The sequence below is a fragment of the Clarias gariepinus genome, chromosome 25, assembly GCF_024256425.1.
Source record: "Clarias gariepinus isolate MV-2021 ecotype Netherlands chromosome 25, CGAR_prim_01v2, whole genome shotgun sequence".
Lineage (NCBI taxonomy): Eukaryota > Metazoa > Chordata > Actinopteri > Siluriformes > Clariidae > Clarias > Clarias gariepinus.
In genome coordinates, this window is record NC_071124.1 from 14,968,564 (window position 1) to 14,995,739 (window position 27,176).

At 37.3% G+C, this 27,176-nt stretch overlaps 1 protein-coding gene across 1 annotated transcript in view; it reads right to left on the reverse strand.

Moving 5' to 3' along the window:
• Positions 1 to 27,176, reverse strand: part of LOC128512981 (ephrin type-B receptor 1-B) — a 355,486-nt gene that overhangs the window by 196,284 nt on the left and 132,026 nt on the right. Inside the window, exon 3 of the mRNA XM_053486552.1 lies at positions 8,663 to 9,344. Within this exon, the coding sequence (XP_053342527.1) occupies positions 8,663 to 9,344 (682 nt within the window). The remainder of the gene's footprint in view (positions 1 to 8,662; positions 9,345 to 27,176) is intronic.

Genomic DNA, 27,176 nt, shown 5'->3' on the forward strand with positions numbered 1-27,176 from the left:
GGTACGTCTGATCGGTGTAGTTTGAATTATTGAGAAACTGATCAGGCTGTTACTAAGCATGAATAAATGAACACATGAATGTGCTCACGCACTCTGGCAACATTTTTTGCTGTGCCCTGTGGGATCTCAATCCCAATGCGCACTATTAGTTTCAACCAGAATCCTCTGTGAACCTTTGTGACAAAGAAAAAAAACAAAACAAAAAGAAAACCAGTGGCTACATATTTGTAATTGGTCACATTCCACAATCCACTTTTACCCTGAGGATAGAAATACTGTGGCGTACACTCAGCATCATTTAATTGCAACCAACTGAATGAATTAAAACCAGGAAATATTTTTCTTCAAGCCGATGCTACGGATTGATTTTCATAATGGCTTGATGTATTGGTTCGTCTTTCATCAAGAACCCCGGCTTATCCATGAGCCTGAGCTGCAGGAAACCGCTGAGCCGACAGCCTGCACATATCTCTCGGAGGGTGCGTCAAAATGAATAAATAAATAGATAATATATATATATTTTTTTAAAAGTGACCTGCTGGAGACAAGGAAGAGGCGTCTGTTTGTGCACACTCTCTATAATTAGCCAGCAACTAAAAAGGGTCTCTTGATTTAGTGTCTGCACTCCGCGGCTTTGTTTCTCTCACCTCCTAGGGAGAGAGAAAGAGAGCAAGAGATACAGAGACAGCAAAACAAGAGATCTAGGAGGCAAAGAGAAACCGACAGACAGATAGAAAGGAAACAGTGGGGCGCCTCATTTCTCCGGCAAGTATTTGGCAGGAAATGAAGTGGATCGGTTGAATTAAAACTTGTTGCTGTGCCATACGTGAAATTCTTTCTGTTTCATCTGGAGCTGCTTTTCTGTTTGATACCCAGGGGCAACACTACAGTAGGTTAGATTTCTTTTAATTCTTTTTCCGTTCTACCTGGTTCTACTTTTCCATCTATCAATCTCGGGAAACTCTGTAGACCAACTAGGGACCTTGGAGGCCAATGATGACCATTGTATTTATTCAGGGCAATTTGGGAACACCAATTAGCCTAATCTGCATGTCTTTTGACTATGGGAGGAAACCGAGAGAACCCGGAGGAAACCCACAAAGCACTGAAAGAACAGGCAAACTCCATGCACACAGACCCAACACGGGAAGCGAACTCAGAAACTGAAGAGCCAAGGTGACAGTACTGACCACTAAGGCACCATGCCGCCTTCTACTTTTCCATTCCGACTGTATATTTTAATTACTGGATCTTTTAAAAACCTCAATCTAGGCACAAAGACACTTGATCTCTAGATGGAAAAGTCTCCATAAATCTGACCGCTGACAGCTTTTCAGTAATGAATGTACGATGTTAATGGTTCACTGAAGCCTGAAGCGTTTTTGTCTCACAGGATCCTGAATTAACATTTGGTGGATCACTTCCCATAAAATGTGTGCGTGTCCCATTTAACACAGCATGCGCACATCTGTTGCAGCACATTGAAGATTTTTACTCCTTTTTCTTTTTTTAAGCTTATGTGAGTGAATAATATGAGAGCCTAGTAGACGTTATTGTAGCGTTAATGGACAGAACACAAAAGGGCAGCAATTTGGATGTAATGAACATTTAATGATGGTAAGAAAAGCAAAGCAGAAACTCCTGCCTGCAAAAATATGAAAAGGGTAAAGGATAAAACATCAAAAGGATGAACTACACTGTCTGCAATACAAGTAACCTAGTAAAACATCATAAGCACAAAAAAATGATAAATAAATAAAAAAAACATCTCATGACGAGGGATTAATTGCCAGCGGTTGGGTGAGAAACAAATCCCTATAGAGACAATGTTGTTCGTGAGATTCAACTATTCTCACACAGCAAGGCATACTGTTGCACATAAGTAAATAATAAAAAAAATCACAGTACGTAAATAATAATAAGCATGTATAGGTGCTTTCCATACAAATTCATGTCAATACTTAATAGGGATGAGAATCACCGCCTGATACGATATTGTCACGATACCAATCTGCCGATTCAATTTGTATTGCTATTCTGTAAGTGCCGCAATTTTATAATATTTCTGCTATGAGATGAATTTTGTTTTCGATTTTGTTACGATTCTAACCCACAGGACGCTGTGCTGCTGAACTGTTTAGACTGCCCAACCCTATAGGATTATCGATGAACTGCAATATACAGTATTGCCACATATATAAATGAAACTATTTTTTAAAACAATTCATTCTTTAGACATTGTGGTGACACGTAATTCGCCACCAAAAAGATTTGCAATACATAACTGAGTCGATTTTCCCCGTATACTAGCTAATACACATCAATTAAGATCAATTAGCTACAGCAGGTAGATCTCAGCCCGGGTCCTCGAGGAGAAATTGGTTGTCATTTTAAAATAGAAATAGACACAGTGTTACCATCTGAAAGCATGAGGAGTGCTGCAATACATGAAGTTGTGGCATAGTGACTTATTCGACTAGTAAGCAGGAGGGTAAACATGCAAGAATAAATGTCTAAGTATATACTGTTTCCTCTTTTAATTGCATGATTATTTCAGTGATCATGTCCATATACTGTATCTACATGTTCATCAGTAATTCAAATGCAAACAATGGGTGCGCAAATAAACACAGGACTATCTGCAGATTGAAACTTTGAATTAATTTTATTTATTTATTTATTTATTAATTAATAATCTCACCAGCACTTCAGCACTGTCAAGCAATTACTCTTGTTGAAAAAAATCAGACCGTATGGTGTCATCAGATTTTAATAACATCTCCCCACAATGAAGGCATGTGGGGAAATTTAACCAAGAAGAAGAGGTGCAAGGTTTGGTGCACTGTGCATCTATCCGGTGCATAGGGCTCATTTCCATTCATTTGCATTAATTAAATTAATTTAATCACACAGCACTAGTTAAAGGAAAGCTGTATTCACTCGGATAACAATGTCCTCTACTGAACGGTGTGAATTTGAAAATACATACTGTTACACCCCACAATACACCGATTAGCTATCACATTAACACTACAAAACATTAACACATTAACATTTATAATTAGTTACTGTAAATCCCTAAAAACTGTTGGCATTATCATGGGCACCAAAGGCTCACCCATGCCTGTGTAGAGCCAACTCCAATCCCAAAGGAAAAAAGCCGACGCAGTACAAATTGCAAAGTCCATGTTGGCCGTGATAGAAAGGTACCAGAACAGCCAATGCACCACAGTCTGGCGCTTATGGAGCTCTGCAGGTGAAGAGCCCAAGGCAGCCAACCCAGTTCAATAGAGCACCCAGGGAATGTAAAGGTTCATTTTTTTTTTTACACAGCACCTGAAGGATCCACTGCTAACATCCTGCTGCCAAACACCACAGCACACACCCAGAGGTCCTGCAGAGCCACGCCCTGGGGAACAGAGCTGCCTTGTTGGCACAAGAGTAAAATACACAATACTGGGCAAGACGTTTTGCATTTTAATGTAACGGCTGATCAGTGTGTGCACAACACTTCCTGTGAAGTATATCATTGACTGACTTTGTTCATTGTTTATACTATTCTGTTTTTTTGCCTTTGTTTGTTCCTGGTTTCCACATATTTGGCTTTGTCTTGTTCTGGTTGTTTGCTGATTGTCTAAGCTCCTGCCTATTTCTGACCTTGCTCCTGCTTAACATTTATTTTTTATTTTTTTTGATTGTCGGCTGAACTTTAATAAACCCCAGCCTCACTTGCAACCGTCTCCACCGCCTGGCCATTCTGTAAACTGATTTATTACTACCAAGTGGGTTATTTATTATTCGGTTAATTTGTTATTTAGTATGGGCGAGTACCAAAAACCATGCACTTGTACTCATGCTTGGTCTGAAAAATATGTTACTGCTGCATTATATGCTTTGTTTTAGTACACTGACTATTATGTATGTCTTTGGCCTTATTTTACTGCAAACGCAAATTAATCAGACCACAGACGGCTCCTGCAGTGAGAGACTTCACATTCAATTATGGTGTGTGTGTGGTTGTGTGTGTGTCTATATATGCCTGGCATCTAGCCCTGTGGCCATAGTGGTTTGAATGCTCGAGGCATAAACAAGCCAAACGCCTGACCACAATAACCACCATCGGTGTCATGTTCACATCTGCGTGTGTTGCTTCAAAATGGCCTGGACGCAGCTTCCTCCATTACTCACGAACAAAGCCGGGCGCGACTGCAGAGTCGTTAATCTGACATGGCCACCACATCGAGAGCCGTGCTTAGAGTCGGGGACGTGGGAGCTTTATTGAAATCGAGCCGGCGGTGATTGTCCAGACTCGCCTCGAAGGGGGTGATCTTATCTGACACAACATCTGGAAGGGCTGCAGGAATGAATAACACGTATGCACACTTACACCTGTTAAGGCGTATTCACTTTCCTCTAAGAAGGAACAGAATACTGACGACTCGGATTTCCATGTGAGGGCGTGTGTGTGTGTGTGTGTGTGTGTGTGTGTGTGTGTGTGTGAAGAGACATACAGGTAGAAATACTACCCTCATTGTATACATATATATAAATTTAAAAAAAGGTCATCGTGATCTTACTGGATGCAAAGACAACCAATAATGAGTAGAACAAGCTATTAAACATTAAAGCAGACATAATGCCAGCTTTATAATGTCAGTAAACCTTTTAAATCTTTATTGTAGCTTGGCTAGCTGTTCGGGCACTTCAGTCCTTTCTGCAGTACATTACCACATCAAACCACGTTACAGCAGCCTTCAGATCAAAGTAGAGCTAATTAGGAGAGACCTGCTGTGCAAAACATCATTAATAGGGAAGAAAAGAGGCACTGCTCCAGCTTCTTTACACACACACACTCACACACTCGCACTCTCTTTTACACACACACACACACACACACACAAACTAAAAGCTTCGTGGTACAATTAAAACAAAAAGTCACCTACAAAGTAACTAATAGAATAAAATGGAACTATGTTCATTGTTGGTATATCGTTAAAATATTGCTTTACTATTGAGCGCATGTGTGTTTAATATCATGGCCTAGGAAAAAATAATCCATGTTTAAACTTGTTCATGTAAGCTGCAAGTAACACACAAAAAAAGTTTTTTTTTTCATATACAGAGCACTAAATTTCTGTTCTTCACACATGTGGGTTTGTTAGGAAGTTGAGGCCAGAGCACTAGGTTAGCCCTGATCCAATACTTCAGGTCAAGACCCTGGCTCAAAGGCCCAGCAGGGGTATCTTTGTAGTACTGGGGCTTGAACTCATGATCCTCTGATCAGCAGCCTAAAGCCTTGATCATCACTTCCTTACTAAATTTTATTATTATTATTTTTTTTAAATAAAAAGAAATCTGAGAATGTTAAAAAGTCAGATATTGTATTTATTGTTCTTCTTTCAGCTAAAATCAAAAAATCAATTCATATTATGAAACGTTTTCCAAGAAAACATAGAAGTCTGGAAAGCAGCAAGTAGGTATATATATATATATATATATATATACACTGTATATATATAATTTTTGTGTCCAATGCCACCTACTTGCTGCTTTCCAGTGAGATCAGGACTGCTATAAACTGGCTTAGGTTTAGGAACGAATCTGCCATTCATCAGACATGCCAATATTTTATATGGTTATTAATATTGAATATAGATAAAGAGTAATATTATATATAGTAATATATAATATAATAATATTATTATACAGTTACAGACAGTATAAATACTGGATCCTTCATGTCGTCACCCATAAAACCTTACCTGTGATGTTACCTGTGAGAGTTCTGGTCGCTACCATCTTGGCAGGAGCAGACTCCGCCTTAATATTGATTAATGGGTCGAATGAATGGAGCTTAGCTGAAACACGACTGTTGATCTCAGTTACTACAATCTAGCTAGCTTAGCTTTAACGTAGCTTAAATGCTGGGGTGACCATAGTTAATTTATATTCTAACATTACTTCACATTTGATTAAATGCCGTCATCTTTACCCTCACAATTTCAGTTAGCTAAAGCGATGTATGGCAGACAGGTAGCATTTTTGTAGCAGGCTGAGTTTTTGGGCCTGCCCCCAGTGGAGATTTGTGGAACTGCACATTTTGCCACTTTTTGTTTTCCTTTTTTTTTTTTTTTTTAATAGAGGTTTATTTAATTTTCCCTTTTTTTTTTTTTTCAGATCTAAGATGGACTACTGTTAGATAAACAGGTTTAAAAACATCATTATATTATACTTTAAGAATCCAGATTCTTTCTTACATAGTTGATAAGATACACAAACGGTTGCTAACTTTCGTCCTCTCTATGGTAATGCAAAACTAAGCTATTGGCTGATTAATATTTAAAAGGCTTCAAACGCTTAATATTCGAAATAGTTGCATTTTAGCGTTACGCTTAAGGGATTTTATAGTCCCCTTGTCATCCAAACACCCCCCTAAACACTCCCAAAGCACTAGTTCTCCTACACTAAGTTGTGTTGAATGCACTGTGTGTTAAATCCGGCTTGTGTAAAAGGTGCTCTGAGCAGAAAGAGCTTTCTTTTTTATGTCTTTGTACAGTTTGTCCAGCACATCTCTCCGGTGATAAGAAAACCTTGCCTGAGGACTAGAATAGACTAGGTGCCACTGTGTGGGAGTCAATGCACACATGTCCGCTATGCTTTTCAACACTGACCTCTCCCAGCCCTAGGATTGCTCCGTTCTTTTAGTTTTTTTTCTCTCTATCTGAGTATTGATCACAGCAGATGTCTGTCAATCAATCTTATCAGCTCTGAGCATGCTCAGTTTGTGCATCACAGACAGGCCTGGGGGATTCAATATGGCAGCACAGGTCCAAAGTGAAGGATCAGATATATAATCACAAGACCTAGGGAGACAAAATATGACTGTGTGGGTGTGCGAGAGCGATAGAAAGAGATAGACAGATATCTAAAGAAACATTCGGAAAGTGAAAAACTGAGTCAGTTTAGAAGTTAGACTTTAGGTTATGAGTCATTGCCGGTTTGCCTTAGGTTTGAATGTGTTTAAGTGAATGTGTTTGAGTCTCTTCGAGAGGATCTATGCTATCTGAAGGGAAGTGGATAAACATTTATCCACTATTTATATTTTATGTTTCAAGCCAGTCAGATTGATACAGTAGATAGTCAAAATACTATATAATATACTGATGCTTTTGGTAACTATTAACAAGATTCTGTTGGTTTTCTGGTTAAGTATATGACTACTTTTCTAACTGTTAAAACACCTGATTTTGTCCAAATTTCAACCATGGCTAACACAATTTGAGGTTTCGTACCCCGCCTTCTTTATCATCCTATCCACTTTATGCAATGCACCAGTTCCAATGGCAGCAAAAACAGATCCAATGCATGATGCTACCATCACCATGCTTATCAGCTGGCATAGTGTTCTTGGCTGATTAAATTATATTACATTACATTACAGTACATTACATAACATTATACTAATATGTTGCATTTTTTAAATTAAGTTGTGTATACTTTTTTTTTTTACCATGTTGTCAACTAAAAGCTTTAGTTGAGCTTAAAAGTGCTGACTTTGGATTAGGAGCTTCTTTCTTGGATGGCAGCCTTTTAGCCCATTGTGGTATAAAACTCTTACACAGTGCCACTGCTGTTTCAGCAGCCTTCAGTATCTGGCATGTCTGTGCCATGGTGGTTCCAGACTTTTTCCAATCCAATTAGTGGTAGTCCCTGGACAATCCAAGGGTTCTACATTGGGTCTTCTTCAAGATCATATCAAAGTGGATACATCTCTCAATAACTTCCTCTACGCAAACCTCTGAGCAACATTCTGACTTCTGTTAATCTAACATAGACCTGCACCTTGGACTCTTAAATTATACTGTGTGTTGGTCAGTCCGATAAGTACAGTATGTATACTGGCACAGAAAAGCTACCATCTTGGAAAGCTATAGTCTGTCATGTTGAGAGGCAATAATCTTAGTAAGTGCTTGTGTATTTTCATCATGTATGTAAAATTAAGGCTCTGTGTTGATATCAGAAAACCTGTTAAACAGAAAATATGTTAAACAGTGTGTAATTATTGGGCTTTTCTTAAAAAAAATAGTTATATAGTCTTTTTTGCCCTAGAAAGAGCAATTTAAAGAAATCCTTGAAAGCCCAACACTACTGTGACATTCTTGGTCTTGAACTGGTCATACAGTAGTAACGTTCTGAAACAAACTGGTCAGAGGTGTGTATACATTGATAGATAAATACATACGGTATGTAACCGTTATATATATTTTTTACTTGGTTTATTATATTTTTCCATAAACAGTAGGTAAGTAAGAGGGCATCAAAACATTTGCATTTTAAGCTCTCAAACTGGACTAGTCCCCTAATAGCTTCATGAAGTTTTTGTAATGTTTGTGGGTAATGTACAGTAGTGTCAAAGGATTAATATGCAAACTTGGGAATTCTGCCAAAATGCTAAGGCTGAAAATTAGTAATGCATAATAAATTTTATGTGAAAACATATTAAATGCCAGTTTTATGGTTCTTTAATTACTTCCCTATACATTATGCATTAAAGGCGCCAAGTCTTTAACTACAGCGAACTGAAAACATGTTTTTTCAGCTGATAAAATTAAAGTATGGTAGTGAATCCAAGAATAACCACGGCCAACTGCTGGCCTCTTACCTCTGCAGATATTGCCGTTGTCGGGCTCAAAGCCAGCCTTACAGGTGCAGCCACCGATGGGCACCATCCACTCGCCATCGCCGTTGCAGTACAGTTTGATGGGCACGTCAGCCTCTTCTGAGTTTGGGATGCAGGAACCCCGAGCGATCACCAGCGATGTGCTCTCAGCACCAGTTGTAGTCTCTGGGAAAACTGCAAAGTTTTGCACAACGCTCGGGCACTTCTTGTAGAAGACACGCACGGACAGCAGTGACATGCATGCTCCGTAGTCCTGGAAGGCCAGGTAGAAGCCATTTTTGGAAAGCGGACCAAAGCTGCGCACCTCTGTATTGACTTTCATGAGGCGTCCACCGAAGTCCACCTGAGAGAAGCTCTCGTCGGCAGCAATGGTGTCCACTTTGAGGTAGGGCGCCTCTGTCCAGAACGTGGCCCCCTTGGTGGCGATCACCTGGTCGCTCTCGTAGTAGTACAGGTTGAATGTCTCTTTGCAGGAGCCGGGGACACGTGGGATGCTGCTGCAATCGCGTACTGTAAAGCGCATCTCCACGTACACGCGCTGGGCAGCGCGGCGGCGCACAAACGTGGTCACTAACCAGTTGTTTTGGCTTGACTCGAACACGTTGCACACTTGGTACGTGCGGATGGTGTTTAGGTTCTCATCGTAGCCGCTAACCTCCTCCCACTGATGATGCAAAAAAAAAAAACACACACAGAGACAAAAGCTTTGGGTTAGTCAAGGAGACTGACAGAGAGTAATGTTAGGGACTGCATTTTCTTAGGGGTCAGCAGGAAGCGCCATCAAGCAGTCATGCTCGAAAGTTTGATTGCAAACAAAGCAATAACTGCTGTTCTCATTCTCTCATTCTCCCATTCTGACATTATGAAAATCATAACTGCTCTAACATTGTCACACACTTGCACTCAGTTGTAAAAAAATAAGCCAAGGTGACTGGACTTGGGTTAAATCCTTATAGACATTTGTCAGCTCGTCCAAGCAGCTTAATAAGTGCTCAAGGTGATAGAACTGATCAAGCCTATTGCATGAGTGACAGAATGATTGGAAGGAAAATCCTCTCACCTTGACTTTAGTACTACCACAGATTTGAAATGATCGGGATGACCACCAGCTTATATAGTATGGGTGTCATGCGATGCCACTGTCTGTATCTGTTTAGCGCTTCAATTCTTTGTATTCGTATTTAGGTTGAAACCAGAAGTGAACATGTTGTTAGTATTTTGTTTGTACCAGCATGTGATTTGTTCTAATGTACTTAGTTGGTTCTACTTTATTTCCCAAAATACTGTATAGGCTAAATTAAAAGCCCACCGTGACCCTGACCAGGCAGTCATTAAAAATTAATGAATAAATCTTTTAGTGTGTTCATGTTTAAGACTTGTTTAGAACACCACTAGTATCAAACATATGTCGGTGGCACATTTTTTCAGTTATTGTATTATCTGTATTATAATTATTATTCATATATCTGCTGATTGTAAATAACAGATGTGTTCACATTCACTTAAAACTATATTTCATACACAAGACCTGGCTCGATTTGGAAAGTAAACTGCATTTAAACTGTCATTTTTAAGAACCTGACTAAAGAAGGTAAAAACTTATTTATTTATTTATCTGATGGAAAAAGATCACCAGATAAGTGTTTTTACTTGACATTTACAATAACCTGTAACACTGAGCTGGAAAATCTGAGAAGTTTTGTTTTCTCCTTGTATGATTTAGGGCAGCTGTAAGTGAAATCAAACAATGTGCGAAGCTTTACCCATCATAAAGACGCACATAAAAAAAAGGTAAAAAAAATACATTTAAAAAATAAATCTGATATGTGTAGTAATAGGTAATAAAAGCAACAAGCTTGGTATCGCAATATTGATGCCATTTCAGAACTAATGAGTATTTATAATGAGCATTATATATAATGCTTTCAAAATAAATGTAAATCTCCTAAGCTTTTCTTTATATTCCCACTTATTTCGCTTTATAATATCAGCTATCTTCTGGAGTTCCAGGATTCAATCCCAAATAGCGTTAAAAGGAAAGCTACTCTAAGTGCACTATATAGGGTGCATAATTCACCCACCTAGTAGTGTCCTTGATCAGGGGTTAGAGAAGGATTTGTAATTCAGCCTTGAGTTAGAAGTTACTGTATACCAAAAAGAGGTGAGGAGAATAAACCAAGGATACAGGATTTGTTTGGTGTTTGGAAAGCTATGAGAATGCAATCTCTTATTCCAATGGTTCAGAGGCAAATTGGAATTACTAAGAAAAAAAAGGGTGATTTATGATGACAACATTATCAGATGTGTTTTCTTGCTGGGAATGCTTCTATGACTGGTCTTAAATGTGGCTTCCCTCTTTCCGGTACTGCATACCGACTTACTTTGTCGTTTAAAATCCATTTTTTTTTGTGTTTAAACTACTTAATAAATCCTTAATGGCTTTATAGTGTATCTTTGTTCAGGATCATGTGATATTTTTCACATTTCAAATGACTACTACAGATGAGTGATCACTACAGATGAGTGATGTTTTTTACTGAGCCATGCACAATTTGTGTCCAGTGTGTGTCATGTATACAGATCTGTGTTTTGACATGTATTCGCTAATGTCGGGTGGTTTGCGCAGGTAATTGGTGCATGTTGCATGGTTGTGCTGTTTTAATTGCATCCTGCTTTTGGGTTGTTTTAGGCGTTGTTTAGCCAGCAGGAAAATCCGATTTGATTTGTTTCAGAAATCTAATGTTTAGGACTGACTGTCCACACTGGTATATAAAAGTGATCAGACAGCAGCTCTTTCTGAAAACATGGTTAATATACCGTAGCTGCACATACAATTCAAGGGCACGGATTTAACATACTTGTGGTAAGGTAATTCTAAAGCATATTGTAGCAACTTAACTTTGATAAAATTATAAATATCTCCCCGCCCATTCTACGCGCTGTAAAGCTTAATGACGTGTTGTAAGTGATATAATGGACAGTTTAAAGAGCATCCAGACTGAGATCTTAAGGAACATTTATCTGATTCAATTTGAGTTATTTATTTAGTTATTTATTTATTAAGTCCGTTAGTTTTATTGTTTGGACACATTGATTGCATCTGGATTTGCCAAAAAGCAGATGAGGGCTGACAGCCAGAGCAAGGCTGTACTTATTTCTTGCTCGAATCATCATGCAGAATCAAATCCAGTGAATAAGAACAAGACATGTGTATTGCACTCCGTTTCCTGTTGATGTTTCATTTTTAAGGGGTTAATAAAGGTTAATAAAGCTACATGAAACATGTTCAGTTATGCTCATGCTCATACAGTTACTTACACTGGACATGTTTTCATTTAATTAAGCTAATGGTGGGGGGAAAAACTAAGTGCATCGTATTGGCAGCCGGGCGTGGTCGAGCATCAGTTGTGAATGGATGAACTGTGTCTGTCTAGTTATGTGTGTTTCTTTGTGCTTTCAGTGTGAAAGAGAGAGAGAGAGAGAGAGAGAGAGAAAGAAGGAGAGAGAGAGAGAAAGAAGGAGAGAGAGCAGCGTAGTTGGCAGAGCTTGAAAATCACATTATACCCACACTCACACACACACACACACACACACAAGTGTGCTAAGGGTGCAGTAAAAATAAATGTGCACCCAGAGCTCTGTTGACACTCCGCTCTCCTCCCAAGTCTTCCTCCACACCTATCCACAAAGGTTTCTACTCTAACTAATTAAGGCTTTTTTTTTCCTTTCTTTTTTTTTCCTTGGCTGATTTCTTTCAAAGCAATCCATTATTGCACTATGTCTTCCTCTACGTTTGCAGTGCAGGAGTATAAACCGAAGTGACAGCAGTGATGAAGCCTCCGAGTTAAAACGCACTCAAGGAACAACAAAAAGACAAAGATGTCACGAGGTGACAGGAATAATGAAGCATCCGAGTGACAAAACTGTTTGAAGATTGCACGTGTCTAATCTCATACTTGACATTAGGAATGATCAGACTGACAGAAGGAAAAAAAAAACTTTTAGTTCTGCCAATGAGACACAAACAGAGCCAGCGCTACTGTACTTGTGCATTAGTTCTCAAATTATAAAAGTATACATTGATTTAATTTCAGACTTTTTTATATTATTTATTTTTCTTTTTTAATTTATTTCTTTTTTAATAATTTTTGCTCTAACCTCCTTATAAAATATGCATGCTAATAAAATCCATTAAATAAAGAAAGAAATGAATGAATATGTAATGTAATGTAATAAATATAATATAAAGTATATAATAAATATAAAATGTATTATATAAATAAATAAAAAATTCACTGTCTATTAGAAACTTCAAGTTTAACCAAACTTATTCCTGAGTCTGTCACAAGCATGCGCCGGCAGATTATTCCATCCTCTGACCCCCTGGGCAGGAAACTAAGCAGATCCCTACTCCATACATTATACAGTACACAATCAATTACGAGTAGATGCTTGGCTTCTTTCCTCCCTTCTCACTTGGCAAACCCATCCAATAAATCATCAATGTCCGGCTCTTTAACAAGCCCTGACTCAATGAGCAGCAGTGACAGCACATTGACTCTTCTCAACATGTTCCTTTGAGTTTCCTTTAATCTGATTCATTAGGGCAAAATGAATGTTCGCTGGCTTCTCTTCCATTTTTTTTAAAGTCTTTAGGCTTTTCAATGACAAAATGATATCCATGTTTTTTGTAGTTATGGTTTGTTTTTCCCTTGATTCAGTTTAAAAAGGTGCGTATTAACATATTACCCATTCCATTGACATACAGTGCTGCGTAAAAACTCATTTCTTTATATTAAACCAAATTATTGGATTATGTTAAAAAACTAGGAGCATTTTTCTCTGTGACCTGCTGCAAAGTGCCTGACAGGGGGAAAAAAAAAAGTTTTTTTTTTTTTATTTTTATGTAACAATCTCAGCAGCAACCTCATTTCCCCTCTCGTTTGTTGAAACCACTGAGCATCACTAGTATACTAATCACCACTCTGATCGTCTTTCCTTATCTGCTCCTGTTTTTCACAGGTTTACGGCTCACGTTAGATGTTTTTTTTTGGTTTTTTTTGGTATGCTTAAATCTATAATAGGTTACTGTGTGGCTTAACATACAAAAACATTCCTCTGAAACTGGTCAGGTACAAGGACTGGACTGAAAATCAGAGCCAAAAAAGTCCTTATGAAACATTTTAAGAAATATACCACAAGACTACATAAAATAGTAGTAGTACAGTCTTAAAAGACTGACTTTAAAAGAATTTTCTAAACATTATGATTATAGTCAGATTTATGTGTAATTCATTATGTGTTATGAAATATGATGAGACAAAACCTACATGAAATACACCTAATTTATTCTGTCATAGTTAAAAGATACAGTGGTCAAGCTTGCAAGTCATATACGGTAATGCATTGTTTCGCTTCTTAGGCTCGGTCAGGAGAAACAGATTTTTAATCTGACACCAGACAAGGTTACTGATATGTAATAGAATTTTTGAGTATTCCACATGTAGGCTTGGCATCAGATTTATCACCAGAATTTAAACATAATAAATAAATCTCTGTTAAAAGTACACAAAAAAAAAACAAAGAATTTGTTTGTATAATTCTTCACAAAAACAATAATTTCATAAACAGGTGCCTGCCGTTATGCATTTGTATTGGGAATAGCAAACTGTGGAAGTACTGTACGTTACAGCTCACTGGACAACTCGTGGGAAGGCCATGAGTTCAAATCCCAGAATTGCCAACCTGTTACTTTTAAGTAAGGTGCGTTTTTCGCACATTTTAAACATTGCACATTTATGATCATTACATCTTCACATTCATGCATATTTGCACACTCGCCGAACATATCTATTTAAATTCTATATTAAAATTTCACACCAGTTCCCATATTTTTCATATTTGTACAGACACATCACTATATTTTGTACAGATCACTTGAATTTTATTTGAATTTGTTGTTTTCAAACACTCAGTTATAGAAATGAGATACAGTCCGGTTTATAAGTATTTATGCCCATGAAGCAACTCATCTCATGCTCCTCTCTCAGCAGTGCTCCGCCTCACCACAATACTGACACCTGTTCCTCATTTTCTGCTCATTATACATTCCCTTTATACAACTCTAACACTCACCTGCTATAAGAGCTGTGTTGGACTTCTTGTGTGCTTTTGCTCTGCCAGAGATACATTTGTACCAGAATGAACAGAAATGATGTAGCTACAGTAGCTTGTTCATTCTATTTTGTTTGTTTTTGGTTGTTTGTTTCCATCCACGTGTGATTGCAGGTACTACAGTATAGCACTTCCTCATTGATTCATTATTGTTGCATTTTTTTTTTACCTTTTCCACATTTTGTTAATAAACCCTTAAACTATCTACTCTTGTCACTCTACATGATCTGCAGCATTTTATGTCTATACTGTACATCTATCCAAGTATGTTGAAAGAATACAGAATACCTACAGTATGGAAGTGTGGGAGTGCAATATTTTGTAAGTAAGTTCAGACTGTCTGTAAAATCTCAGGTAGGCTGCATGATCTGTCTTTTTGTTATCAAAAGTATGAGGATCACATAGGGTTTGGGAGGTGAAAATGACTGCATGTTGTAGTGCAGTAGGTATCGTGGCAACATTAAAACCTGATAGAAAAGAAAAGAAAAGAAAAACTTGAAATGTTTAAAACGTTCATTCTCCTTTATTTTTAATAATCGTGTTGTTTGTTTTTCTTGTTGTGTTAAAGGACTACTCAGGATGGCAGCTATAAAAAAAAACTGGAACAGCATACAGATGAATGCCTGGCTTAATTGTTGAAAACAATAAAAAACTGCATTATCACATAACTGGCAAGCACGATCGTCTTAAACTATGGCACAGAAGAAGAGAATTTACCTGGATTGATTATCTTGTACACTAAATTACTCTACAGCACTAAATTACACAAATAGACTAATATGATACAGATGTTTAAAAATAAAGTAACAATATTTATACCACAGTGCAGTGATTTTTTTTTTATGTTATTGGTCAGAAGTTGCATAACATTATTTTTGGCTGTAACATGAAATATGGTTTAATATTAATACAGATCTTTTAATATACTGCCTGAAAAAAAGTCATCTCAGAAGAGGCAAATTATCAGCCTGCATCAAGCAAATCCTACATGACGATTACTGAAACTGGGTTAAGAACTGTCTAATGCATTATTAAAACCTGGAAACGTCAACTGAGAACTGGGAACTGAGAACTGAGAACTGGTACTATTGGGATTAGGGCAGCTGTGTGGCAGTAAGAAAACCACTTTTTGCTTAGGACTGGATTTTTAAACAGGTTTCTTCCTGAGCCTTCAATAACATTAAGTTATTAAAAGGTTAAACACATCATCTGTTATATTGAACTTCCAGCGGCCTAACACACAGTATGACTGCAAATCAATCCCTGCTATCCATTTTTACCCAAATGAAGATGGGTTCCCTGTTAAGTCTGGTTCCTCTAAATGATTCTTCCTATTGCCGTCTCAGGGAGTTTTTACTTACCACTCTTACCTTCGGCTTGCTCATCAGGGACAATCTCATTATTATGATTCATACACATTTTCCTACTTTTCATACAAATTTCCATAATTTTCTTTTGATTCTGTAAAGGTGCTTTGTGATAATGACCATTGGATACAAATAAAGTAAAATTGAATTGAATATTTATTTATAGTGCTTCAACTTGCTATAGAGCAAAAAACAATTGGTCCATAAGGCAGTAGATAAATGTGAGTTATGTGGTCTGATGAGTCCTGATTGATCCTATTCCAAAGTGCATCATGGGAAAAAGAAGGTGAGGAAAGGCGTTTTTTTTGTAGGAAGGCGGTATTTACATCTTACTGTTTTTTTTTTGTAGGAAGGCGGTATTTACATCTTACTGTTTCTATAGTAACAAATAGATAATCAAAAATGTATACCATTAGCAAGACCGTGAAATAGGCGACACCAAGAACTAACTTATTTAAACTGTTAAAATGTTTAACATTTCCAACCTTCATTTATTGAACATTATAATCGCTGGCACATTTCAGACTGAAACCCCCTACTATTATTACAGAAATGATTTTTATTACATAGTGAACTTATATGCAAGTAGCTTCCTGGAGACGTAGGCGTGGTTAAATTCCACTCTTGCATAACCTGACCTAGAATGCGATTGTGTGAATGTTCGATACTGAAACTGAAAAACTTGTATCTTTAACCTTACTGCAAAACTTTTATTGTTTAAAAAAAAAAGGCCTTAGCTGAACAAGAATTCCTAATGGACCTTAAGTGCTTTTTAACCTAATCTCCCACACCAGCTGCACCGATGCATCATTTTTGTATTATTTTTATTATTATTTTTATTTTGCCTTTTTTATTTCAGTCTGTGCACACACACACACACACACATTCTTGGCTTTTACATGCACTGCCATGGATCAGGCACATTAGCAGCTTAGATGTGAAACAAATTCATAATTACGTGATCTCAAATTGAAATTAGTGTGAACCAGAAGAGACTATAGCAGTGAACCGTGTCTATCAAGCATCGTGTTTAAAACACCATTTAGCTCTGAGGAATGTATGTGCTAGGGAGAATGAGACAGAGAGACAGAGAGAGGGGGGGGGGGATGTGAGTGTTATTTTCAGATTGTTGTTTATACTGTTTATATTATTAGTGTAATGTGGAAAAATACATTTGCACAGCAGTGATGATAGCACCAATACACACTCCGATAACACATTTGTCTTCATTCACTGATTGGTTTACTCTTGTAAGAAGATAAAAGATTTACAAAAAAAAAATAAAAAACATAAAATTGGTCTGGGTTTTTTTTCAGCATAAAGTACAAAAAAGAATCCGTCGAATTTGAAGGATCAGGCGTTACACTGCAGTGGACTACGTCATTCACGCCGTTCTTTAAAACATTTTAACCATTCAAATGTTGTACTGCAGATAAGAGTCTTATCACCGTACTGTGCTTAAAATGTCAATCGGTTGACCACCTTCATTCACCAGAAATGTCATCGCAAGTCCCAGTTTGACTCGAACGGCCCTTGTGTCATTTACTGTGTGTGTATATATATTTTTTTTTCTTTTTTTTTTTTTTTTTCTTTTTTACTTTGAATTCATCAAAGTACTAATAATACTATACACACAAACACACTGTCTCGGTTAGAGCGAGGTAGGTCTTTTGATGTCATGCTCTCTGACCGTAGCTGTCTCTCTGATAATGGGAGCACTGTGAGATCACCTAATGGCCTGTGTGTCGTGCCAAGTCAGTGTGTGAAGTTCTGAACGGCTGCAAAGGCACATGGGTAATCAATCTGTTTTTAACAGAATTGGGGCTGGGGGAAATTTATAAGAGTGTTAGAGAGAAGGAGAGAAAGAGAGAGAGAGATATTTCCTGTTGATTGGTTTAAAGTTTCAGCAACTTGTTAAAATTTACTGTATACTAACTTTGTTAGTTCAAGATATTCGTTCTATCTAAGAATCAAATTTTTTCATATTTTTTTTTGTCCTATTATAATATTTAATATTATTATCACATAACATTTTTCTTTTTCCTAATACCCTGCTATAGCTTGACCCAAACGTAACATTGACCGATTTTCAAAGAATAATTATTATGTAAATGTTTCGGCTTCAAAAGGTTTACATGATGACGATTCCTTTGTCTACTGGATTATAATCAGTGTGATGGATTCTACTTAAGTCTGTAATCCAAACAAATCAATGTGGCGAGAGTAAGCATGCACAAGCATTGGAATGAACAAGAAAGCCTTGGTGATGAGGCTTTGAACAAATAAAGCCATGCTGAAAAGAGACTGAAACTCTATACCCATAACAATGCATACAGCCCAAATAAATCACATTTACTAATTAAAAAAAAAAAGAAAAAAAGAAAATTCTTAACTTAAAGATAGGATTTTTTGACAACTTGTAAAAAGAAACAAATGAAGAAGATATATGGAGATATTATATTATAATATATATATAAATGCGTCACTTAGAATAAGTTAACAGATAAATTAAGAAAAAAAATTAGAAGGGTTAAAAAGAAAAGAAAATCAAATAAATGATCACGCTGACAGCGGTAGTACATTCCGCTAATTTCTTTGTGTTTCAAAATCACTCCGGCTTATGATAAGTGCTGCGAATTTTTCATAATGTCAATTGAAAATGAAGATGGATCTTCCATTTACTCCCTATATCTGTTAAACCCACCGTGAGAACTGAGATGGAAAGCGCACACCATTAACCCTCAACCCTGCAAACAGTTCATCATTTTAATGGTATGAAGTGTAGAAAGAAAGAATCCTGAGATATCTTTAGCAAATAAGCAACAACAAAAAAAAACATGTATAACAGTGTAATAAACATGTAACAATACAATTACTACACATCACAACAGGTAATAACTAATCAACAACCAAAGGCATTTTGCAGAAATACGGCTGGTAAAAGAAAAAAATTGGAAAATGAAATGAAGATCCTGGATAGGAATGGAATTGAGGAACCAGTGGTGTGATGATAAACGAGTTTGCAGAAAGCCCAAGTCCAAATGAAAGCCTTTTTTTTTTTTTCCTTTCTAACCATCTCCCTCGATCCGAAGTGCGCCTCCACCTCCGCCCCCTTGCCTCTCCTCACTAATGCTAATTTATCAGCATTACATGGACCTGTCCAACGGCTCGGTCATTAATCCAGTGGAGTCTGGGACCCAGGGGCCGTCAGTCTGGGGAGTGTCTTCTCTCCGTCTGCTCAAATGACTGCCATCGCTCAACAGCCACACGCCCCCACCCCCCAACCCACACACACATACAGCCTAAGGCACTTCACATCTCACACCTGCTTTTGTGTGTTGTAGCCGGTGTGCACACACATACACTCAAAAATTCATATATTGCAATAATCTTTCAAGACAATATTGGGTATAACACAAAAATGCATACACCTACACGGAAAAACACACACTGGAGCACACTCATATTTCATCCTTGTCTAATAAATGCTTTGTGTGACACTCCTGGATATTGGGTGTAGCAGCAGTGCTCATATGCACATCCACAACCACACTGGCACACAATTTTTTTTATCTTTCTAAAACAACAAAAACAAACATTTCCACTCACCTTAGTTATGTTTAAACAAAATAAACAAAAAAAAAGTAGAATTTGAATAGAACAATGCAACAGTAGTGTCATGCATGTTACATTTAATGAGTAACATCCATCTATTATCTGTACTTCTTATTCTGAATAGAATTAAGTGAATAAGACATACACTATGGGTCACACTGTCAACCCACACTGCATGTCTTTGGATTGACGGAGGAAATCGGAGCGCCATGAGGAAATCCACCACGCACATAGGGAACATGCAAGCTCCACCCACATAGACCCAAAGGCGGCACTCCAACCCTCAGCACTGGGAGTGTGCGGCCACAGTGCCAACCAGTACACTGTTTTACCATAATGAACTCAAGAATATTACTAATGAAATATTACTAAGATGAGCTAGAGGAAGGGGCGGGGCTTATTCAGGGTTAGGTGATATCAGAAAGTAAAAAAAAAAAATTACCTGTCATTCATTCCATTTTTATATTGAATTGATTGGTTCATCTGCCACTTTTAATGGGGGACGAAGTAAATTCTTTTTAAGGCTGCATGTTAAGTGATAAATCATCTCATTTGGGATTAGCCTTTGGACTGTTGGAGGAAAACAGAGTACCCGGAGGAAACCTACCAAGCATGAGGAGACCATGCAAACTCCATGCACACCGAGGTGGGAATCAAACCTGGCCGGGAATCGAACCCAGACGCATACGTATGGATTTTCACCATGGAGGTGCAAGGTGAACGTCCATACATATCAAAATTATTTAATGAACTTACAAATGAGAAAAAAATTATTAAAGCATGTATGAATTGTGTCTAATAGATTTTTATACTGCTATAATTTCATAAGCTCATTAATGTAATACAATATCTGTGCTAATGGTATAAAGACCAAGGGTAGATGAATCAGTAGCCCAAGAGCCCAGAACAAGAAATTCAACTCATACTGTAGTTCTCCACCAGAAAAAAAAAAAAATTACATTAACTTTCAAAAGTGAACCTAATTAGTCCCATGTAATTAAACTGAGTTACAATACCACAGTTTGTATTCACAGACCTAACATGACTCGATCATACCAAGTATTTTCAAGGCCTTGAATAAAATTAGATACTTATCGGAAATGAGAATTGAATCTTGGTTGCTGGCATTTTGTGACAATCATGTTATCTATTGTGCTGGTCTGAGGTCAATTTAATAAGATAGAATTTAATTTGCTGATCGAGCTCACCCTTTGTAATTAAATCTATTAATATCTGTAAGTTTAGTAACTCAACACTGTATCCATGACAAACACAAATCCTTTATTCTGCTGCTCTATGCGCACAGGTGTGAGCAGAAATAAAGTGCAGCGCAAAGCTGTCATGTACTGTAGAATAACTCTTATGGAGGCTGGACTCGGTATTGACTTGGACTTAGTGGTATTTGTATTAGGGTTGTCTCAGTCTTAGACGTTGATCTCACAAAATATTATGGACTTTCTTATAGCTGGCATTCTTGACTACCGCCCTATTAGCTTTCCTACTATTAAATCAAATCCCACTTAAAAAAATGATCCGGTTTGCCTTCGAATATATTTTACATGCAATGCAATAAGATGACTCAAGATACCAGTTCATAGGTTAAACATTGACCACCTAAACTAAAAGGAAAATCATATGAATAGTTTGAGAGCCAATTATCGTTCTCGAACAAGTACGGTCTTCTATAATAAAATGTTTCATTGAAAAACTGCTATAAAAACGCATTTAAGAAATTTGAAACATTTTGAGTAAAGCGTGATGCATCGAGTCATCAAGTGCGAATCACATCGCTCCTTTATCTCACGTGAAGAACTAATACTTCCTGTGCTACTGTACACAACAGATGATTTGAATGGTCCGAATGGGTTTAAAGGGTTTTTGGAGAATGTTGAAGCCAGGAAAATGACGTTTACATTCTGTTACTACATTTCAGTAGTAAGAAATTACAGGTTGATACATTCTGTTAAACAGGAGAGTATGCTGTTTGATGCTATTTGAATGTGTGATACAGTAGTGTGAGCACTGTGGGGTAGCAGAGAAATAACGTTACAAAAATAAAAATATGCACAAGTGATTTGTGTACAAGAAACATGATATACACATGCTGTGTGTGTTTGTGTGTGTGTGTGTGTGTGTGTGTGTGTGTGTGTGTGTGTGCGCGCGAAGCTATTGCATTGTTTTGTCTGGTTCTACCCACTATTATAAACCTTAAGGGTCTATTACGTGTAGGGAGCTGCTGAAACAAAACTGAAAGGCTGGCGATGCTGCAGTCTGTAATCATTGTAAAGTTTTTGCACTGTTTATAATGTTTCTCATGATTTTCAACAATCCTTGTAATTAGGGAGGTTTAGTGCATGACGAATCTAATTTGCTGCCACTGCTTTCTGTTTGACTCTCACTACAAAATCACAATCAAAGCACAAGTTGGCTATATTTTTTTTATTAAAACTTAACCAACATATTATCGATACTAAATAACTACAAACAGCAGGTTGATTTATCCATTGTGACAAAACTGTCAGTGATTTATAGCTTTAAAAAAAAAAATTCTTACTTGTATAACAGTCACTCTCACCATCGATACCGCTTTATCCTTTATACAGGGTCGCGGGGGAGTTAGAGCCTATCCCAAGAGACTTAGGGCACGAGGTGGGGTACACCATGGACAGGGTATGGTACAATAATTAAACAAAATAATTTAGCATTTGTGCTTTTTATCACCCTGGTGATTCAAAGAAAACATGCACAAAATATTAGTTTATAATACTTTTCTTATTAAAAAGATTATACTCAAAATGCAAAAATGGAGTTCTCTTATTTTGCTGTCAAACTGTTCATATTTTGTTCCTTTATTTTGTAATAATGCACTTAACTTTCCCAGTATTTCTTATTATAATTTGCTTCCGGTTTGAGGCCAGTTCTCTAGGGTTCTGGGAATCCAAACCATGTAACTAAGCAGCTCTTTTTCTCTTTGTCCATGGTAATAAGTTAATGTTTTATTCATTCCTGGAAGTGCTACACAAAATGATACAACTATATATTTGATATACAACTGACTGCACAAGTCTTGCACAAGCTAATCCTTTGTGTTCATGAATTTGCATGGGGAACATATTGAACAGCGTATGTTTTAGAATCAGAGTGTACCTGACAGAATATCTAGGACATTTGTGGAGGAAAAAAAAAAAGTGTATTTGACTTACTGTCAGCTGTGTAAGAAAAATGCATCGGAAGCTACAGTAGGTAAAATCCAGTTAACGTGATTTGACAGTGGATGATGCATATACTTAGTACAGGTTCATTGTGTCGATTAAATCTTGAAAGGTGAATAAAAGGGAGACTAGTAAACAAAGAGAGTATAATGAAAACAAAATCTGAAAATTATGGGAATTGATTGATTGATTGATTAATTGATTGATTGATACTGGTTAAGATATGACCACTAACCCTAATCCTAACCTTAAAATTTGCTAAACATACTTCTTTAAACAAATCAGACCAGACAGGAAAAAGAAAAAAACAAAAAAATGCATAAAGATTCTGTAAAAGTTTTCTTTCTGAACAAACGTAAGCCCTGAAGCTACAGTAAGCTCTATCCCAATGAGCTGCCTTCAGTATGGAAATCAATTCCATAATTTTTATACAGAAAAAAGCAAAACAGACTATTAACTCATAAGACAAAGGAAATGTTACATTTGGACAAATTTTATTTTTGTGTTGTATCTACAGTATTACAGTTTCCCCTATAAACCCACAGACATGGTGGGCTGCCATGCCAACTAAACTCCCACCAGCCCCCAGCCCACCTTGCCCACACAACAAGACATTTATCTTATAGCATCCCATTCTACACTCACTTAAAAATAAGCTTTTGGGAGACTCTGTAAGCTACTTCCTCTCTGTGTCTCCTCCCTTACCTTACCTACCCCTAATCAAGGGCACTAACTGGTGTGTAGAACAAGGGACTGCACAGTCTACGGTACATAGTGCACTAGCTTTCATTTCTCAGAGCTTTCCAACACCTTCATTGTTTATTCTCCTCACATTTTGGCTGGCTAAAATTTTAAATTACTTTCATCCGTCTAAATTACACTAACTGTCAATTGCCAGCTCAACGCTAGTTCTAACAGCAGCGGAGTATATGTGTCGGCAAAGCAAAATAACTTGTTACATAAACAAAATACCAATGCTGATATTGAGTACAACAGCACTCCCTCTCATGTGACTACTGCTTAAATATTTAATACCTTTCATATTCTTATTTATATTTTTTTATTTATTTACTGTTGTTAAAGCTTGTTTGTTCTAGCATCTTCAATCATGAAGTATTCGGTAACTTATTTGTGCGGCAGTTATTTGTGTGCAATAATTTTACCATATTAATACTCTTGTTGTTTTACTTGACATTTCATGAAATTTACCATCCAAAATAAATAACCAATAATATTAGCATGTGCACACAAAACCGCCATCAACTAACATCCACTTGCCATCGTGCCTGAAAGTCTTTCTAGGGGAAACAGTATATTATGTTGTACAGTAGATATAATGTATGTACTGTAGGCATAATGTTTATTGCTGGCATATAACTTTTCATAATTTGGGGTTGACGGTGTCCAGTAATGATCTTGTACTGCACTGTCCCAAGGTTTTGGAGAAAGCTCTGTCATTCCACCAGTGGTGCACCTACTTAATGTTATCCTGTACTCTACTTACTGTGAGTACTTTTTTTTAAGTATTTCAAGTATTTACATTTCGGAGGACTTTTTTCTTCTTCTTTCGTTTAGCTTTTATTATACTTTCTAATCCACTACTCAGTCATGCCTTCTCACTTATGAGTCAAAAAATCTGCCAAATTAACAACGGAAAAAAAAGCTGCACTATTGTCACCTGATGATTACTATATCCAACTGCCAGCATTGATGCCTTATTTAGACCACCTGAATGGTTTTAGTGAGCGTAATAAAAATAAATAAATAAATAAATAAATAAATAAAATATTTGCAAGGGATTCAGAATTGTTATCAACATGCTTATGCAACCACTCTCAAAGATACAGGGAGGGAGGGAGAGGGAGAGAGAGAGAGAGAGAGATCTCATAAGGTATTCTTACGTACAGTGGGATTTCTGTACTTCTTGCACCAGTGCTTTCTATTGTACACTTAAAATGTCGTGTTTAGAATGACAATATACAGTGTGGCAAAAAGTATTTAGTCAGCCACCAACTGTGCAAGTCCTTCCACTTAAAAAGATGAGAGAGGCCTGTAATTTTAATCATAGGTATATGATATATATATATATATATACCTCAACTATATATCTCTCAACTATGAGAGACAAAATAAGAAACAAAATCCAGAAAATCACATTGTAGGATTTTTATTTAATTAATTGGTAAATTCCTCTGTAAAATAAGTTTTTGCTTACCTACAAATAAGCAAGATTTTTGGCTCTTACAGACCTGTAACTTCTTCTTTAAGAGGCTCCTCTGTCCTCCACTTGTTACCCGTATTAATGGCATCTGTTTGAACTCGTTATCAGTATAAAAGACACCTGTCCACAACCTCAAACAGTCACGCTACAAACTCCACTATGGCCAAAACCAAACAGCTTTCAAAGGACACCAGAAACAAAATTGTGGACCTGCATCAGGCTGGGAAGGCTGAATCTGCAATAGGTAAGCAGCTTGCTGCAAAGAAATCAACTGTGGGAGCAATTATTAAAAAATGGAAGACATACAAGACCACTGATAATCTCCCTCGATCTGGGGCTCCACGCAAGATCTCACCCTGTGGGGTCAAAGAACAAGAACTGTGAGCAAAAATCCCAGAACCACACGGTGGGACCTAGTGACTAACCTGCAGAGAGCTGGGACCAAAGAAACAAAGACTACCATCAGTAACACACTGCGACGCCAGGGACTCAAATCCTGCAGTGTCAGATGTGTCCAGGCCCGTCTGAAGTTTGCTAGAGAGCATTTGGAGAAGAGGATTGGGAGAATGTCCAAAAAGAGAATGAAACCAAAAAAATAAAACTTTTTGGTAAAAACTCAACTTGACATGTTTGGAGGAGAAAGGATGCAGAGTTGCATCCAAAGAACACCATACTACTGTGAAGCTTGGGGGGTGGAAACATCAAGCTTTGGAGCTGTTTTTTTTTGCAAAGGGACAGGACGACTGATCTGGGTTAAGGAAAGAATGAATGGGGCCATGTGTTGTAAGTTTATGAGTAAAAAACCTCCTTCCATCAGCAATTGCATTGAAAATGAAACATGTGTGGGTCTTCCAGCATGACAATGATCCCAAACACACCGTCCGGGCAACGAAGGAGTGGCTTTGTAAGAAGCATTTCAAGGTTCTGGAGTGGCCTAGCCAGTCTTCAGATCTCAAACCCATAGACAATCTTTGGAGGGAGTTAAAAGTCCATGTTGCCCAGCGACATTCCCAAAACATCACTGCTCCAGAGGAGATCCGCATGGAGGAATGAGCCATAATACCAGCAACAGTGTGTGAAAACCTTGTGAAGACTTACAGAAATGTTTAACCTCTGTCATTGCCAACAAAGAGTATATAACAAAGTATTGAGATGAAATTTTGTTATTGACCAAATACGTATTTTCCAGCATAATTTGCAAATAAATTCTTTAAAAATCCTACAATGTGATTTCCTGGTTTTCTTTTTTTTCTTATTTTGTCTCTCATAGTTAAGGTATACCTATGATGAAAATTACAGGCCTCTTTCATATTTTTAAGTGGTAGAACTTGCACAATTGGTGGCTGACTAAACACTTTTTTGCCCCGCTGTAGCTCCCTTCTCCTAAAAATCCATCTGACTGGATAAACCTCCTGTACATGATAAGTGGTATAGACCATGAAGATGGAAAATAACATACAGTAATCCTGCTGTCATAATTTTATTTTCATAAATAAAAATAAAATTGAATTGAATATGTCCAGTCCAGTCTCCGGCACAGTTTGGATATTTTTGTTCTGCTCAGCTCATTTAATTAACCCTTTAATTGCCAGGTTCGGAGCATGTGTGTACGTGTTGGTGAATTATAACCTGGTCTAGAAAAAGTCAGCCAGAAAGAAAGCATGCTAAGAAGAAAGAAAGAAAGAAGAAAACAAGCTACATCAAGTAGATATATCATTTTGCCCATGACAGGGAAAAAAGTCCTATATGGAGCAAGAGTGTAGAGGGGAAAAAATGACAGCGGCATTACATAAGGAGTCATCTTTGCCATAATGGAAGAGCCAGTGTTCCAAACATCAAACAACTCCACAAGGATTTTAAAATAGCTCTGTGTGTGTGTGTGTGTGTGTGTGTGTGTGTGTGTGTGT